This window comes from Hyalella azteca, unplaced genomic scaffold (genome assembly GCF_000764305.2).
Source record: "Hyalella azteca isolate HAZT.00-mixed unplaced genomic scaffold, Hazt_2.0.2 contig2593, whole genome shotgun sequence".
NCBI lineage: Eukaryota > Metazoa > Arthropoda > Malacostraca > Amphipoda > Hyalellidae > Hyalella > Hyalella azteca.
This window is the reverse complement of record NW_025932862.1, coordinates 10,770-28,275: the sequence shown is the minus strand read 5'-3', so window position 1 is coordinate 28,275 and position 17,506 is coordinate 10,770. Positions and strand designations below refer to the sequence as shown.

The window sequence follows — 17,506 nt, the reverse complement described above, 5'->3', positions numbered from 1 at the left end:
AGCATTCTATGTAGGTACAATTTTGTGACGACCGATGATGCACATGCAATAATTTTTCGATGAGTGAATTTTTTCCGCTGAGCAAGGTAAATGTAATCAAAATTCTTTGCTGTTAATCAATATTTTTATTAACTGGAACCTTTGCTAACTGAGGTTCTACTGTAAAATGTAAATGCATTTTTAAGTGTGTCCCTAATTACCCCGCCGCCCCGGGTGTCCCGAGTAGCCCCGCCATGCGGAAATGGCTGCCAATTTTTTTTGGAATGAGATAGGCAAATTCCGTCAATTACGTTTTCAAGCCAACACCTGGGTGCAACTTTTATGTAAGTAAAATTTTTTAATACGGCAAATATTTTTTTTGCCCCACTGTGCCTCCACACCTTAGCTTAGCAGAGGTACTTTTCCAAAATTACACTTTTCACACTTTTTTTCAGCGATTTTTTAGAGATAGTAAATGTTTGATTTTTCGACTAGCTTTATACATAATAGATAGTAAAAATGTTGAAGTTTACGCCACTATTTTTTGGTTTTGCAATATTTTGATTAGTTTAGCAGCTAAAACATTTCTACAAAATGTGGGACACACATCCCAATTTACCCAGCCCATCCCTTTTTACCCCGTTTGACGGTACATGCCACAACTACTACTACTCAGTACTCAGCCGCCACTACTCACTGTCTACTAGTGCTATGGTCTGGACTCTGGAAGCTGGAGAAATAATCTTACCACCTAAAATTTGAAATACAAAGATCAAAAAATGAAATCATAACCAGAAAAAGAAAAAAAAAGCTTGACACTCAGTTGACAGACCAGTCAATCAGACTCAAATTAGGAAAAATGAAAAGGTGCAAAACTGCAAATCATCTAAATCCTGAAGATGATAATTTTCAATTTTATATTTAAAAAAATGAATAAAAAATTAAGGTACAGGTACAGCAATCCCAGAGGCTGGAGCCATAGACTAGTGAGCTTAGTGGCAAAGCAGATTATTATTATTTTGCAGAGAGTTTTTTAGACTCTCCAAGTTCAATTTCAAATCCTATAAGATTAAGTAGGCTAGGTAGTAGACCAGCAGCCTCCAGATGCAGCCCTTGGCCCCTTGCAGCTGCAGGCTTGCACTCACACTGTGAATTGTGGGCCTGTGTGCTGCGTAGTGCGTGCACATATCAATGATATCATTATGTGATACCAATGGGCAATGTAGCCTGTAGCAGTGTAGCATTGTAGCCTGTAGGTAAATATACAACAGTAAAACTCAAAACTGGTGTTAGGTACTTGACCTTACCATAAAACTTGAGATATTTTTGGACGGATTAGGTATATTATGCTCATGAACTTAAACATGTGGTCTGGGTCAGTGGGTCATGTGGATGACAAAGTGATAATGATTCATAGTTCATACACATAATTTATCTTCGATTAATGATTCACTTGGCTCAAGTTGGCTGAGACTCTTAGCAAGTGTCTAGTTACCTAAGTGAGTTGTCATTTAGCTACTCCAGTGTCCACTCTATTAATTTATTCTACCTATTAGTCAGTTTAGTCTATCACTCTGTCTCTGTGATGTCCGTCACGCTGCGTTACCCTTATTTACAATTCTGTGAAGTGCGAAAAGTTTCAATCACGTACAAAAGCTCAAGACAAGAATATATAGGTTTCAGAATATTTTTATAACGATTTTGAGGAGGGCAATTTTTTTTAAATTGATCTCAAAATCGGCACAAAAACAACGTCTTTCGCGACAGTATTTACATTTTGGACCCACGGTGACGTCACAGTCGGAACAACAAACGACATCCGCAAAGAGCAGCTGCGCGTGGGTCAACCTTGTATTAATTCAACCATGCTACAAGCTCTCCTCTACTAAGCCTAGTAGCGGAGAGCTTGCCTAACCTCAACTGTCCGCTCTGAAGAATTTTTCCTCAGATCACGTACATAATTGTGTACATGGTTGAACTAGTTTATAGTTCAACCATGATTGTGTATTTGTGGTCAATGTATTAAAAGTGAAGAAGGAGAAGTCACGATATAACCACTTGTGGCTGTTGTGAGACCTCTCTCACAAGTGGTAGCTACTGATGATACTTCAGCCCTGCGCGGTGAAGTATCAATCGGGAGAGCATAAGCCGATGATGAGGTTAGGTTTGTGTAAAAAAATGTACAAAGAACGGGGAAACACATGCAATTTCCCTAATGGGAGGTAAAGAAAGCGATGTATACGCGATACAATCCAATCTGTACTGATCACGCGCATGGAGTTTTCCATGAAGTCTCCGAAAACACAATGCAGTCACTTGGGAGCCACGTTGAAAGCCCTATGGTACCGGTAGTTCATTTCTAAACATTTGTCACCTTCCTCTCAAGTACTGGACGACTGGAATCCCAGTGAAGATATTTACCAACCCTCGTGGACTGCACCAGAACTTTTAGAAGACGATGAAGATCCTGCAAGCATGCACAGTTCACTCATAATTGTCATGACCAGTGACCTGTGCGAACGCATTTACGGCGCCCAAAAATAGGCATGATCGTCGTTCCCGACGGTTGCCAAACTATTCACTACGAACTATTTAATTAACAATTCAGTTCGGAAACTGAAAATTTTTTCTTAGCTGGTATTTTTTAAAATTTGTTTTAACAAATTGACATTTTCTGAAGGAAATTGACGAGTCGCTTCGAGTGGACATGGACCAAGTTTAGTCGTACACATACTATGACCAACGTATCTTACATTTTTCCACTACAGTGGGCACAGTTTTGTGTGCTTCAGCCTCCCTCAGCAGGTAGCTCTCTCATGTTTCTGATCCAAGTCATGATGGTCCGTCGTGTCGAAACGAAACCCGAAGCTGACCAGTGACCGCACTAGGTAAGTAGGTCGTCCAGAAGGGGAGCACGAGGGCTCTGAAGAGTGCAATCAATGGCATAATTCTCTTTGCCATTAAATTTCATGTTATTCACGAAGGCCTGGTCGTACCAAGTCGAAAAGTTACCCAGCATCATCTCGCAAGCCAATTAGTCTTTAATTCTCACCAGAACTCTTATATTCATAATATTGTCCACGAGTACAATGTGGCTGTATATGGGACAGTTCCGAGTCAATGCCGGGAAAGTAGATGAGGATCTGTCCTGAAACATTCCCTTTCTCGCCCTCGCCTCGATTGTTTGCGAGTCGATTTTGAGAATGATGTTTGGTACGGCATCGCGATGCCGGATATTGGCTGCTTTTATTGGGCATGTTTGGTTTGGTACTGCATCGTCGCCCGATGCAGGCTGCTTTGAGAGGATATGTTAGATACTGCATCGTGAGGCTCGATGAAAGGCCGATCTTCTTTTTTTTTATCTCACAGTAGAATTGTTACAAACTAGCTTACTAGAATCTCAATTTTAGCTCATGCCTTGTATAGTTCAATGAATCGTTCTAATTTTGCCTGCTGTGTTCAGTCCATCTTCAACTATTTACCCCTGCTCAGTTTTGACTCAATGTTCTGTTTATCTAATAATTTTTAACATAAATAGTCAAGCATGGTCCTCGTTCAGCAAATGTGTGAGCAATAGAATAGAATAGGAGTGTTGGCACTGAAGAAATAGGCCCATGGCCTGTTGACGATTCTTGAATTTTTCGTGACTTGATTCAGAAGGGATCCGGCCCTTGGAACCCGATCTTTCCAAAACTGACGATTGATTGAGATAGCTGCTGAACTTAATGCCTGGTCCGTAATTTGCTAGGCATTTTAAGACTGAACATATGCTCCTGCATAGCTTCGTCTAGTCTGTTATTGAAGGTGTTCATACTCGGAGCGTCAACGATGCTAACAGGGAGGCTGTTCCACATGTCGGTGACTCGAAGCGAGAAGAAATGTTGTCGCATGGATGTGTTACAACGCAGTTTTTTTAGTTTATAGCCGTGGGCCCTGGTGTTGGTTCTTGTTTCAAATTCTAGTAATCCTTCTGGGACCTTGTACAAGCCATGAGTATACTTGTATGTTTCAATAAGTTCCCCACACAGACGTCGATAACTGAGGCTTGGAAGCTTCATAATCTTTAATCTTTCCTCATAGGACTTGCCTTTCAAGCCCGGAATTATCCTTGTTGCACGTCTTTGAACACTCTCTATCAAATTTGTGTTCTTTTCAAGTTTCGGTGACCACACGACGTTTCCAAACTCTAGGTTCGGGCGCACGACAGCAACAAACAACTACTTCATCGCTTCTGCATCTAGGAACTCGAAAGAGCGTCTGATCAGTCCAAGTCGTTTATTGGTTTTATTAACTTGACCTTCAATATGCTTAGAAAATTTCAACTCATTGTCGATATTAACTCCTAAATCTTTTTCTATTGTCGACTTCGACATCATCACTCTGCCGTTGCAACCGTGTCTTCTCATACTGTAATCTTGCTGTTCATTATTCTTGCCAAGCTGGATTACTTTACATTTGTCAGCGTTAAAACGCAGCTGCCACCTGTCAGCCCAGTCATCCAGCCTGTCAAGATCACCTTGTAACTGTACTTTTTGCGACGTATTCTTCACTGTATTATAAATTTTTGTGTCGTCAGCATACATCGAGCACACGCTAGACACTGCTACTGGCAGATCGTTTACAAATGCAACGAATAAAACAGGCCCGATAATAATTTAACGCTTCCTTGTGGCACGCAGCTGCGCATTGAAGCCCAGTCTGATACGGACCCATTAATACTGACACGTTGTCGTCTCCCTACTAGAAAATCTCTGATCCACTTGAGTACATTACTGTCTATTCCCAACGACTGCTATTTCCGCAACAGCCGCTCATGTGGGACACTGTCAATGATTACGTTTGTCAACTGAGACAACCTTTCGTTGCGACAGCTACTTATGCTGTAAACGCTTGCCTACTTCTTCATTCTATTTTGCTTGAACTTTCCGAAATCTTCTTTCATTCTCATTAGCTGCATCGAAATTTGTACTAGGAGCTAATTTTTTTTGGCACATTGTTTGCAAAGTGTGATGAGCGAAGTTAAGTTTTAAATGCTAATACACTGAATTTCACAGGGTGCAGGAGCTTGGGTATGACAGTATGACTTATATATTCATATCCAGATTATGTCATTTTCACGTTCGCTTCATTTCTTCTTCATTTATATCTTGCAATATCAATGTTTGAAATTATTAGGCTATATATGTTCTCCAATATATGGGATTCATATGCCTTGTTAATCAATTGATGAAACCGGATTCTGTGCCGAAATTCAACTTATGAATTCAACCTAATGAAACGAAGAAAAGTTCGAGTAAGGAACAATAAGACATAATTTGGAATTTTTTATGAAATTTTATTAACACATACATGCAACGTCTTGTGTATCTCATCGAATCTCTAATACTGAAAAATTAATTTATTTATTTCTTGCTTCTGCAGCCTTTCATGCATGAAACCATTGAGTTAAAATATTCCGATTAATTAACCTTAAAATAAAAAAAAATTCATATATCTGCATAACGAATATTATTATATTTTATAAGCTGCAAGCAAATGCAACATAATTTTCTACTTAGGTTACTGGTGTGATTTTTTTTCGTACTAGTTTTTCCAATAACATGTTCTGTCTGCGCCAAAGAAATAAACTAGTTCCGTGTAAGAATTTCCAGGCTCCTATTGCCGAAACTCCTAAAGTAAATCCAGCGATGCCAGCAATATCGTTCAACAACTGAGACCATGTGTAGAGTTCAATTATTATGTGAGTCTCCGTGGAATCATAATCAGTTTCTATGCACATTTGTAGCCTGCTTCGTGATTTAAGCGCCAGACTGATATAGTTTTTTGCATTAAAGTGTCTGTTCCGTTCGGCGACCTTATAGTAGAAATACGAGAATGATTTAGCTCTACAAAAATTCGAGCATTTCGAATGCAATTTGTTTCTCATGAACTCTTTTGAATAGGTGTAGTTTCCGCGATGTTCAGCAAGCATTTGATTAATACAGTTCTCGTAGCAGCCGGATCTTGGCGAGCCATATTCAAGAAATGATAAGCTTCTTATTACGACGTCATAAGAGCCAGTTGAGTCAGACATGATTACGTGGTCAACGTTACCAACAAACGGTAGTTCATAATGGCTCAAATGTACGTAAAAATTTGGTGTAAAGCGTACACTCGCGTTAAAACTTGATGGAAATCCAGCGCACATACGATGGTTTATCTTTGCCTGGAAAACAGTTTCAGAAATGTTCATTCTACATGAGATGCAAAGTTGAGACTCGGTTTCGTAAGTAGTTTTCTTTAAGTTTATTGCTTTTGCAGGAATAGTCGAACCATACAGACAAAGAATATTATTGAATAATTTGTATTCTGATAATGAACGATTTTCTGGAAACGATTCTTGCGATATAATTAAACTTTGGTTAAACTCCAAGCAAACAGTTATCATGGGAATATCTTCTATCTGGAGTTCTTTTATCATAGACGGGGCTCGATACACTTTCCAGAAGAAAAATGTAATAATCTGATAGCCGGCGCACATCGTCGCCAGAAACGTTATAATCAGCAAATGCGACAGTTTCACCATGGTCCAAAGTTTCTTAGACCGTTTCTTGAAACTTCGTATATGCAAGTTTGGGAGGCCAAACCTCAAAGAGAACCCGGTGTAAAGACTGGCGATGCCTCCGAGAGTGCAAATGAGATCCACAACGGTTGACTGGTCAAGTGATGATAGCGTCGGTACAGAGTGAACTACTCGATCATGGACGTATTTCGAAGTTCCATTACAGACCTTGTGGCACTCGTCATGCATGCTGTGGTCTTCAATAACTTCCGAAGCAAAACCGTCGATCAAAAAATATTTACGAGAAAAAGCAATTTGGTAGGTTGCATCACAATGTGGTATGTCTGAAACGTCCAAGTTCGGGTTACTGGGGAATTTTTCCTTCAAGAAGTCGTACACGCAGGAAGAGATACACTCATCATTTCGTGACACCGCCGGCGGCAAGCAACCCACACTCCACGCCGCAAGCCAAGCACCTCCCCAAGCACTGGGAGTCGAACTATGGGATGAAGTTTCCAGGACTAAACTGCCTATACTGAAGGCGTTCAATTTACTCTGTTCCGTGAAGTTACGAATTATTATGGCTCCATGAATGACAGCAACTAAAACTAGCAGTAGGCAGAAAAATAATTCCAAATTCTTCACCCATGGATTTAAACATTTTCGTTTCGACTTGCATCGTCTAGTGATAGATAAAAATGAGAGCAGCAATGATAACACGCAAACGTCCATGAAAACTCCAATAGTACCACCCAAATCACCTGCCAGTTCTGAGAATGGGTAAAACTCAGTTTCTGAGATGTACTTAACTTTCTTATTATTGAGCATTACCGATGCAAGAATATCATTTTTGGTAATCATGCCATCTTCCATCCTCCAATATCGCGTGTCTCCGCTTCTCCTGCAAAGGGTGTCACACTGAGTTTCCTTTAGTTCCAGTTCGATGTTGGATTTGAGGCATATCTCTCTTATCGGTCGATTGAGATTCAATTTCGTGAGAGGATGACATTTTTTTAACGCAGGAATTCTTTCTGTGAGACACCTTTGCAAACAATCTTCTTGACTTACAGGCGCCTGCTTTGTATCTAGCAGATTCACAATGTACTGTTCAACGCTTACTGACTTGCGACTGAATAAAAACGTTCGTACAGAACTGATGTCGTAAGAAATTCCTTTCGCAGTGCGATGCAGGTATGCTAAGATGGGTGGGAATCCTGGAGGAAGATGCAAACACTTAAATCCTTCATAACCGATGCACTTGCTGGGACAGTTCTTTGCAAAATCATACGGGCTGGTTGTGTCTTTAAACTGACATGCGCTCACCATGGACCCGTTGTTTGAGAGACAAGTGTCTTCATTGAAGTTCCAAGCTCTCCTACTACCACGGATAACAAGCGATGCATTCGGGTGTGCTACTGAAGGTGGAGTGTACTTCCAACATGGCTTTAGGTTTTCGTAAGTTAAGTACCAGTTATCATGCCTGGAAATATTAGGGTTATATTTAATAACCACACCATCAATAGTTACGGATTCGATTAGGTCACCAATAGAGAAGGCTGCTGCCTTTTCTAACTCATGAACCGTCATGTTCATGTCGATTCCCTTGAACTGGTGGGTATTCTTGATATTTACTGCTCTATCCAGGCAGTCTGTTTCAAGACCAATTTTTATAAGCTTAGAAACATCGTACAGGAAGTGCGAGCATACGCTTACGTCCGGAAAGAAGTATTCTTTTGGAGTTATAATTTTCATGGTCTGTATTGGCCGCTGCTCGGCATACATTTTCAGAGTACCAATCGACTGTTGAATGAGAATTGTGAAGCACGCAACGTAGCCAATCCATAGGAGAAGGAGACATTTGATGGATTCACGAGGCTGCAATTGTGTCGTTTTTGAATTAATGAAGAGGACTGTTGCTATTTTATTGGTTACACTCCGATCGCTGTGGAGAAAAAAAGTTTAAATTAGAATAAAATTTAAAAATCCAAAAGTTACTTAAAAAGTCATCACGGCTCGCCATTTATGGGAACTATAATGCAATGACTCGTGTATTTAAATACAAACCTCTGTTTATGCTGCCTGCCGGACATCTTGCATGGTCGGCCAACCATGCTTCTGCGCCGAGTGAGACTACAAGTATGGTAGGCATGGCTCGGTCTTTTATAGACTCGCCATTGTATTAGATAAAAAAGTGGTTCAATTGAAAAATTGTGTTATTATATGAGTTTTAAGGACTAGAATATATTGAAAGTGGCAAACTGATGGAAATTCTTCCGATTGGACCATCGATCTCGGCTCCTTTAGTGTGACGGCAACTCATTCATATTCCATCACAGTCTGATTGGGCCTCGTTACGCTTCAAAAGAATATAGAATTGCTCTGTTATTCTATTGAAGTATTTGATGCAATAAAAATCCTGATCATGATTAGATCTCCCTGAAAAGCGCGAGAATGTTTTGCTGGTTAAGGTCCACAGTGGATGCAATCGTCACGGACTCTAACATCTGAGAGATTGGGTGTCGTTATTTAGCAACGACTGTCAAAAGTAAAATAACTCTTATGATTCCAGAAACATTGAAGTGATTTCTTGTCATTGAGAATTGAAATCCGTAGTTCGTTATTCTATGTTGTTACACAATATGCTTGATGTTATTTTATATTGTTATTCGTCAGAGATTTAAGTTTGTCAGGAATTTAGTTGAAACTTCAACAGAACTGAATCGCCAAATATTATTTCAAAATTGTAAAAGCTGCAAATTGTAGCGTATTAGTGTTATTCAAAGAAATGACAAATATGGTTCACCAAATCGAAGAGTGACAGCTGAATTCTATTCAGTTAAATCGTGTTCCATTTTGTGAGTTTGCCTTACTAAATTATATACGGAAATTCACCGTTACATCACTCAAGGTTGCAGTATTCTTGCAGTGTGTTAGGTCTGTTGAATTAGGCTGAAGAGGTCAGAATCGCTAGATTATCGCTGCCAATATGATGTTGATGGATGGATAAAGCAGTTGTAATTCATTAAGACCATATTGTGCATTGCAATACTACAATTCCTCACAATATTATTGAGACATAATTTTAAATTTCTTTACGCATTCTAGCAGCTTCGTTGCAGACAACTTGCTGTAGCATTCCGTGTTTGCAAAAAGGGGTTAATAAATATTCTAATTGGTGCCTAATGTGAAGGCAATGTTGGTAGAATTTTAAGGCAAAAACTCTCATTGACCATAAATTTAATCTTATAATTAAAGAGCCCTAATACTTTATCTATTCTAATTTCTAATCAGAATGCGAAATGACTTCTGGTAACATTGCAAAAGAGACTGGTTATCCAATCAATTTCATCTATGCCCATAGCCCTTGCTTAATATAACGTGTCATCATTATTATGGAGGTAAATTTTGTAATTGCGTTTTCGGAAACTGCCCCAACACGCAGTTATTTTTTTCGAGGAGCAGTGGGAATATATTTCATTCTGGACTTTGTTTTCAAAATTTCAGATGCTAATTCTAATCTGAGTACAGTTACTCTAAGCTGTTGTTATTTAACAAAAATTCTTTATCGGTATACTCACGACAGGATATCAAAACAAAGATTACGCGTTGCGTGTGTTCATTGTAGCGTCATCACTTTGCTGAAACTTTTTTTTTTACAAAGAGTAAAAAAGAAATGCGGCAAGCCAACTAAAGCAAATAACGGAAAGTCAAACGCATTAAAAAAAGCCTTTCGCATACAGTATTTGCTAAATGGTGTTCATAAAGAGTCCAGGCGAAATATCAATAAAATGAGTGAAGTGATCGATAATTGATCACAATGTCAGGCGCTCATCGACATACGCTCGGATCAAATCTTCTTTACTGTCCTCAAGATATTTGCAGATATGCTCTCCGAAATGCTATAGCGGTTTATATAGCGGTTTCAGCGTTAGTAGGCCGTAGGGCTGTCGCCGATTCTTAACATCGCAGAACATTCACAGCTTGTTGCGATCTCGACTCGCAGCTCACTGCTTCAATTTTGCTTTGCTTAACCACCCGGCCTCCTCGCCGATTCTGACCAGAAACTGGCGCACAGAGCTGGGATCGAACCCGCGCCTCTCTGCTCCAATCCTGGGACTCTGAACTTTAACCACTGGGCCACCCTGCCCAATAGAAAGGGTGGATATTGTTTCTGCTGCGATTTACTAATGAGGATGATTGAAATAATCGTGCTATTCTTGTACTAACCTTTGATTTTGCTGTTAACCTGTCGATAAGAATTCATAAAGGTTTGGAATACTTTAGGAAGCCCGCAATTTCTTAATATCATTTATACAATAAAATACTCATTATATTAAGACCGTGTATGAAATCAAGAAAATGAGAGAGCTAATAAATGTATATACAACGTATCACGTCGAGATAAAGAAAATTGTACTCCATACAAATTCTTACAATTCGCGATCAAAAAGAAGCTATAGGAGAAGTAGTGAAATATTTTTTTAGGTTTACTCATTCAGGAATAACTGAATTGATAATAACCGAAAACAATCATCCTAACCGTTTTTAAAGCTAGGACACTCAGCAGTGTCGACACGCGAGGATATCCCTCGACGGGTCCACGTGATCTGCGACGCGTTTGCCCGACTCCTCCAGCTCAGGGACGATGTCCGACGCTTCTTCCACCTCTTCTTTAGCCAGTTTCTCCAGTTCAGGGACGATGTCCGACTCTTCTTCCACCTCTCCTCCAGTTCAGGGACGATGTCCGACGCTTCTTCCACCTCTTCTCTAGTTTAGGGACGATGTCCGACTCTTCTTCCACCTCTCCTCCAGTTCAGGGACCATGTCCGACGCTTCTTCCACCTCTTCTTTAGCCAGTGTCGAACACACAGCGGAAGGTTGACACTTTGACACCAGGCTTGAAAATCCTGAATGACTCAAGAAGACAGTTTATTGTTGTATGATCATGGTCATTCTACGTCAAGTAAATATTTCAAACTATCGACAGTTAGGAAAAGATTCGGTAGAATAACCTATTTTTAGATCTCCTATGGACAAGTCACGAAAAGTACAAGAATCGCTGACAGGCCATATCAGGCCTATTCATCAGCGCCGACTTAAATATGCTATGCTATAATATAATAGGCTTAGGATTTTATTATTAATAGCGTTGCGAACATCGTGTAAAATACTATCATAATCAGACAAGAAAGTACAATAATTATTAAAGTTATCGCTCGATATAACTTCACTTAGAAGAATGGATTGTAGACATGGATTGGCTTAGTCACAGATAAAAACTATTTTCGAGACTGAGAAATCATTTCCGGAATTCTTACAGTTCGAACCGATTGATGAGAACTCTGAAATGTCAACAGAATAACTAGCGTCAGGCCTAATTAGGGAAGACATTTTATTACTATTTACACTTCCTAATTCATTCATGCTAAATCATTACCATCAAAACTCTAATTCAGAACATAGGGTCACTTTTTCCTTTAACAAAACATTTATATCATAATATTCAGTGAAGAGTTTTGAAGAGAGAGCAAGGCTCGCTCAGTGGTATATATCGTTATATAATTTTCCCAGTGCCTGCGTTTTTGGACGACATTTCAACATACATGTACATTAGAATCATAGGAGTCGATTGAACCTCCAACTATAAAAACCATGTAATTTGAGATTTTTTAATGTTATTGGTTTAATTCGTCCATATTATTAGCAAGCAAAATTTACTGGTAATCTTGACATTTTAACCATAGCAATTTCAGTGAATAGGCAATCTATCAAATAATTCAAGCATACGTTATTTTGAAGTTGAAACAGACCTTAGGTTCCTGTTGGATATCAAGTTTTCCAGCCGCGTGAGATAAACTTCAAACTAAAACTCGCAAGTTGGTGGAACTAGTAGGCTATTAAATAACATAAGCGTCTAGATCTTCACCCGAGAAATTTTAATTATCTGGCCTAATGTCGAGTATGAGAAGGAGTATGAATCTGGTCATAAAGATGATTTTTTTTCTCCAAAGTTTCTGTCACATGACAATGAAGATTATGAACAACTACTTTGCTCTGTGTCGCCTCAGCAGTTTGATGAGCATGCCAAAATCGTTCACATCGAAAGTACTAATCAAAAGGATGAAGTACGTGTTATGTAAAAAAGAGACTATGAATTGCAGAATAAATAAAAGTATCAGTTAAACATAACTTTTATTCGCATCTGCATTCTGCAATGATTAAGGCACTTTTTTGAGACTATAATTTAGACAACTATGTCTTCTAGCAGTTTCTTAAGTTGTGTAGTAGCACAGAGTATTATTAGGCAAACAAAACAAATATTTAAAAAAAAACTGGAAGTGAAAAAAACCTTGCTACAGAAGCTGGGAGTCGTCGGACTGGAAGAGGAAGAAATATGTGGGAAGATCCAATTTACTTCCTTTCGGAGACAGTGGGCAAAATCATCGAGATTAGTTGGAGGAGTACGTGGTTTAAAGAATCTATATTAATGCATAGAACTAATAATCCTGCATTCTTTTAGTGCACAGAAATAAAAATCATGTATTCATAGAATTTCATTTAGTTGCAGTTCCAAAAATCGTAGGGTTTACGAGTTGGAAGATGAAGTTGTCGATAGGAGCGTACATTTTCTGCCCATCCACTTCACTGAAGCCGGCAGATTTGACCAACTGGTAATGATGAGAGGAATAGTGAATGGATTTACTTTTTGAGAAACAACTCTCGGAGTAAGAAAGGAATGTTGATAAGTGAGAATAAGTTCAAACCTCAACGGATCAATCGACATCACGAATTAGGCAGTATTACGATTTACGAATGCATTTTCTGATTTGGATATGTTAATTATTTTCAGCGTATCAAAATAACTTCGTTGGAGACAAGTTAAAAATCATTAATCTTCACCTGGAGCGTCTCTCTGTTGAGCTCACAGCCATCGAACAGCGCTGGCCAGACCTGCAGCCACGTCAACCAGTCCTGGAAGCGCTGCTTCGTAGGATGCTTCTCTGAGTCCCATTCCCGTACGTGTTCTAAGAAGTACAACTTGCCGCCCTGTTCAGCAAGCGGGTATAAAATAATTCGTTTGAAAATTTACAGACAAGAAAAAGTTTTAGAACTCAAGAGGGGAATGTTTAAAAATAAAAAAAAAAACATTGCATTCACTGGCCATATTCTTAGTATGAAATTGATATACTGCCTAATTATTTTAGCATTCAACGTAAAAACAAGAAAAGAGCATGATAAATTTAATTGGGCAAAAATAGGTAGCAATTAATGACCCTATAATTGTCATGCTGTCCATTACTATAGGATCGACTAACAGGAACGAGCACCCGGAGAACTTGTTGCAGGAACTTCTTGCAGTCTCCCACACTGCACAGCACCAGCGACACCACCACCACGTCCACGCTGTTGTCCTCCACCATCTCCATGTCTTCGCCTGTAACGCAATAAACCATCGTTAGGCAAGGGACTATTTTATCTGTATTTACCGTGCAACAAAGCGTCCGGTACGGTCGTCATGTTTAAATAAATAACACGTTAAATCAGCTGGTGGAGGAGTGAATTGCCCGGAAGCCAAATTTGCGACAATGCATCATCTACCTACCATCGTCAAGTCTTCGCCTGCGACAAAAGAAGCCATCGTCTGGTTGAAGAGTGAATTGCCTTGTCATTAAACTTGCGACAATGAGTCATCTATCATCGTCATGTCTAAGCCTGCAAAACAGTGAAGCATCGTCTATTTGAGGAATAAATATCATCTTCGTTAAAAGGGAAGCAATGCATCCTCATAGTCACGTCGTTACCTGGTAAAAAATTTGCATCATAAACGAAGACAAACTAATTATAAATCAGCGATTGGATACTGAATTTTCCGATGTGAGTGATAGGTACTTCAAAAGTTGAAGTAACGCTGGTTATTCCAGATGGTATTATGTAGTAAAATGTTCACCCTACCTTTCGCGACGATGAACTCTTCTGACTTGATGTTGGGGAACTTGGCTCTGTTTGCGTTGTAGTAGCTCTCGAAGTAGGGGTTGGGGTCGACCACCACCAGGTGACTGCCTTCAGGGTAGAATTTGAAGTTTGTACCTGCAAAAGAAAATGTTACAGGGAGAGGATAGGAAATTCGTCACTAATTTGGAAGGACACTTGTAATACGTTAAAACGCACAATAAATGATGGTCAAATGACTCAAATCTCTAATATATTCACATATGTGTTTTCAATGAAAGTAAAAGTGTTTCAAGAGTTGGACGTTTAAATGTCTAGAATAATAACTTCATTATAATGGTAGTTCATCAATAAGTTGCAACTATTATAATTCTAGAAAAATATACAACCGTACAAATAAGGATTACATTTAATTCAGCCTTTAGATGAACAGCTTTTATGGAAGCTAAGGGAGCTAAGGGAACATTCACTGAAGACACGTGTATTTATTTTTTTTTCGCGTATAATGAGCGAATGAATGGTGAGGGTTTATTTTTACCAAAATCTTATCACACGGCGAGATAAGGGCACTTATCGCACGGCCATGGCACAAGAATGGAGAGAATCATTATGGTCACGTCGTGAAGATGATTATTGTATGATTACAACCCCTGTAACTACGTATCGCAAATTTATTAAAATGAATTCTTTAAATAGTTATGAACAACAGTGAAAAGAGTGATTATACAAGTATGTATTATGGATGATATCATTGGGATGTAGACAACGCCGCTGATTGAGATGGTGCATTCCATTGTGTTCGACATACGTTCATGTACTCGTGTAGTTTAAGGTAGTTTGATGTACCTACACGAGTTAGCCCTTTTCTGCCCTTTTTACCCCCAACATCGGCATGAGGTTCGAGGCATTACATTCCAAGTTAGAATGAATCATTGCATCTTTATAGGCGGCGACTCGCAGGCCTTATACGCCTGGCCGTCCTGGGTGAGTCATTTTAATGGCCTAACCAAATATTGTATTCAGGATACGTAGATGAAAAGATTTCACAATACGCGATACTTATTAAAATTTTCGTCAGCAACGAATAAAAAAAATGCTCATTTAGCTTCTTCAACACACCACATGAGAGAGGTGACAAATGTCCATCTTCCTAATGATTTGATGCCTGATGCGACCACAAGAACTGGAAGTGTTTCGTAGAGTTCTGCGTAACTCGTGCGCGGCAACCGGATTTCCGTTCCGCGTTTGCATGTTAAGCTTGTGTCATGACTGTGTTGGTCAACTTGAGAGAATAACTGCTAGGGATATTTAATTGTTATACATTAAATGAGATGTGAAATATGAGCCGGTCTAAGATGAATATGACCCAGTGCTGAAGGGCAGATAATGTTAGATCACAAAAGAGAACTAAATGATTGTCTACTGCAACAGGTACGGTGGGTAGCAATCATCTACCTGGTGGGTTCACCAGGTAGATGATTGGCTGTTTCACCTGGTAGATGATCGGCTGCTTTACCTGGTAGACTATTGGCTTCTTCACCAAGTACGTTGATTGGCACTTCACCAGGTACTTAAATGGGCTACTTCGGCATATAATGATTGGCCACAAATGATTCGCTGCCTCACCTGTCCCAACGCCGACTTCGAGAATGCGCAGCGCTGTCGCCCCAGGTCGTCGCGGCTGCTCCTTCAGGAGGCCGTCGAAGGCTTTCTTCTTGAACGCCTCGGCCGTCGGGTCGACGCTCTTGCTCAGTTGCGCCATGACAGCCGCAAACGCCCTCAAATAATATAGGCCATTTAAACATTTAAATGTTTCAAGTTCATTAACAAATTCAGATCTTTCAAGTTCACTAGCATCGTTGACGCTCCGAGTATGAACATCTTCAAAAACAGACTAGACGAAGCAATGCAGGAGCATATGTTCAGTCTTAAAACGCCTAGCAAATTACGGACCAGGCAATAAGTCTAGCAGCGATCTCAATCAATCGTCAGCTATGGAAAGATCGGGTTCCAAAGGCCAGATCCCTTGTGAATCAAGTCACGAAAAGTTCAAGAATCGGCAACAGGCCATGGGCCTATTCTTCAATGCCGACACTTCTATTCTATTCTAAAACATTCAAATGTTTCAAGTCCTTTAGAACATTGCAATAGTTCAAGTTCATTAAAAAATTCAAATGTTTCAAGCCCATTAAAATATTTAAGTACTTCAAGTCCGTTGTAATTTTCAAACGGTTTAAGTCCTTCACAACAGTGAAAATGTAAGATTTAATTCCATTGAGTCAGCATCCGATGAAATCATGACAAGAATAAAAATACAGTTTTTGTAAATTCCGACTGGTAATAAAAATTACTATTTTATAAGCCAAACTCCAATCGTCAATGTGCTATGAACAATATTTTGATTATTCAACATGTCAATAAGAAAGAAATTAACATAGGCCAAAAATATTACTACACAAAGAACAGTTTTTGACTCGTGCAACTTAGTCGGATTATCGTCTACGTACCAACTGCAATGAGAGCTCACCGATGGCGTAGATTAGGAAGCACCTTGCAGAATATGAAGCCGAGGCAGAAACTCGCTATTAGAGACCACATGATGGAAGTTCTAGAAATCAATCAACTTGTCGTAAGATTTATAGCCTAATTTATCTTAGGGGTGTTCATAAGAAACATTAATTGCTACTAACACCGAACGATTAAAAACATTTCATCAGCAATAGAATGTACGGGGGGGGGGGAGAATTTACGCAGAGTGCGGTAATTAACGATTTACGCAGCTGGCCCATTACGCGAATTACGAAAGCTATCAAGTGAAATTACAAAGATTTCTGATAGATCATTTAAACCGCTGACAGGGTAGATTTGCTCTATCGTAGGCAGGTGAATTAAAAACGAACAATAACAATTTTTGACCGAAAGTTCACCGTAATTGAGTAGCTATAACGGCATCTTTTACCTTATCTTAAACGCTGTTACTCTTTAAATTTTGAAAGTTTTCCATGATATCATAAACAGTTGACAGCAAAACCTAGA

The 17,506-nt window shown here is 39.3% G+C and overlaps 1 protein-coding gene across 1 annotated transcript; it reads right to left on the bottom strand.

The window, feature by feature from the left end:
• Nucleotides 1–12,699: 12,699 nt before the first annotated feature.
• On the bottom strand, nt 12,700–17,185 carry LOC108670672 (putative methyltransferase-like protein 7A). The gene is made up of 6 exons (XM_018158156.2): nt 16,998–17,185; nt 16,097–16,248; nt 14,474–14,608; nt 13,837–13,955; nt 13,421–13,567; nt 12,700–13,188 (listed from the first exon to the last, which is right to left on the bottom strand). The coding sequence occupies exons 1-6, from the start codon at nt 17,066–17,068 to the stop codon at nt 13,075–13,077; spliced, it is 738 nt and encodes a 245-aa protein (XP_018013645.1). The 5' UTR covers nt 17,069–17,185; the 3' UTR covers nt 12,700–13,074.
• Nucleotides 17,186–17,506: the final 321 nt, after the last annotated feature.

What these genes read in the sequence shown, in the direction of transcription:
- LOC108670672 (XM_018158156.2), bottom strand. Translation starts at nt 17,068, where the DNA reads ATGTGGTCTCTAATAGCGAGTTTCTGCCTCGGCTTCATATTCTGCAAG. An exon ending in CGAAGTCGGCGTTGGGACAG is followed by an intron (nt 14,609 to 16,096) that starts GTGAGGCAGCGA and finishes TTTCTTTTGCAG; the next exon opens with GTACAAACTTCAAATTCTAC. An exon ending in TCAACAGAGAGACGCTCCAG is followed by an intron (nt 13,189 to 13,420) that starts GTGAAGATTAAT and finishes CATCATTACCAG; the next exon opens with TTGGTCAAATCTGCCGGCTT.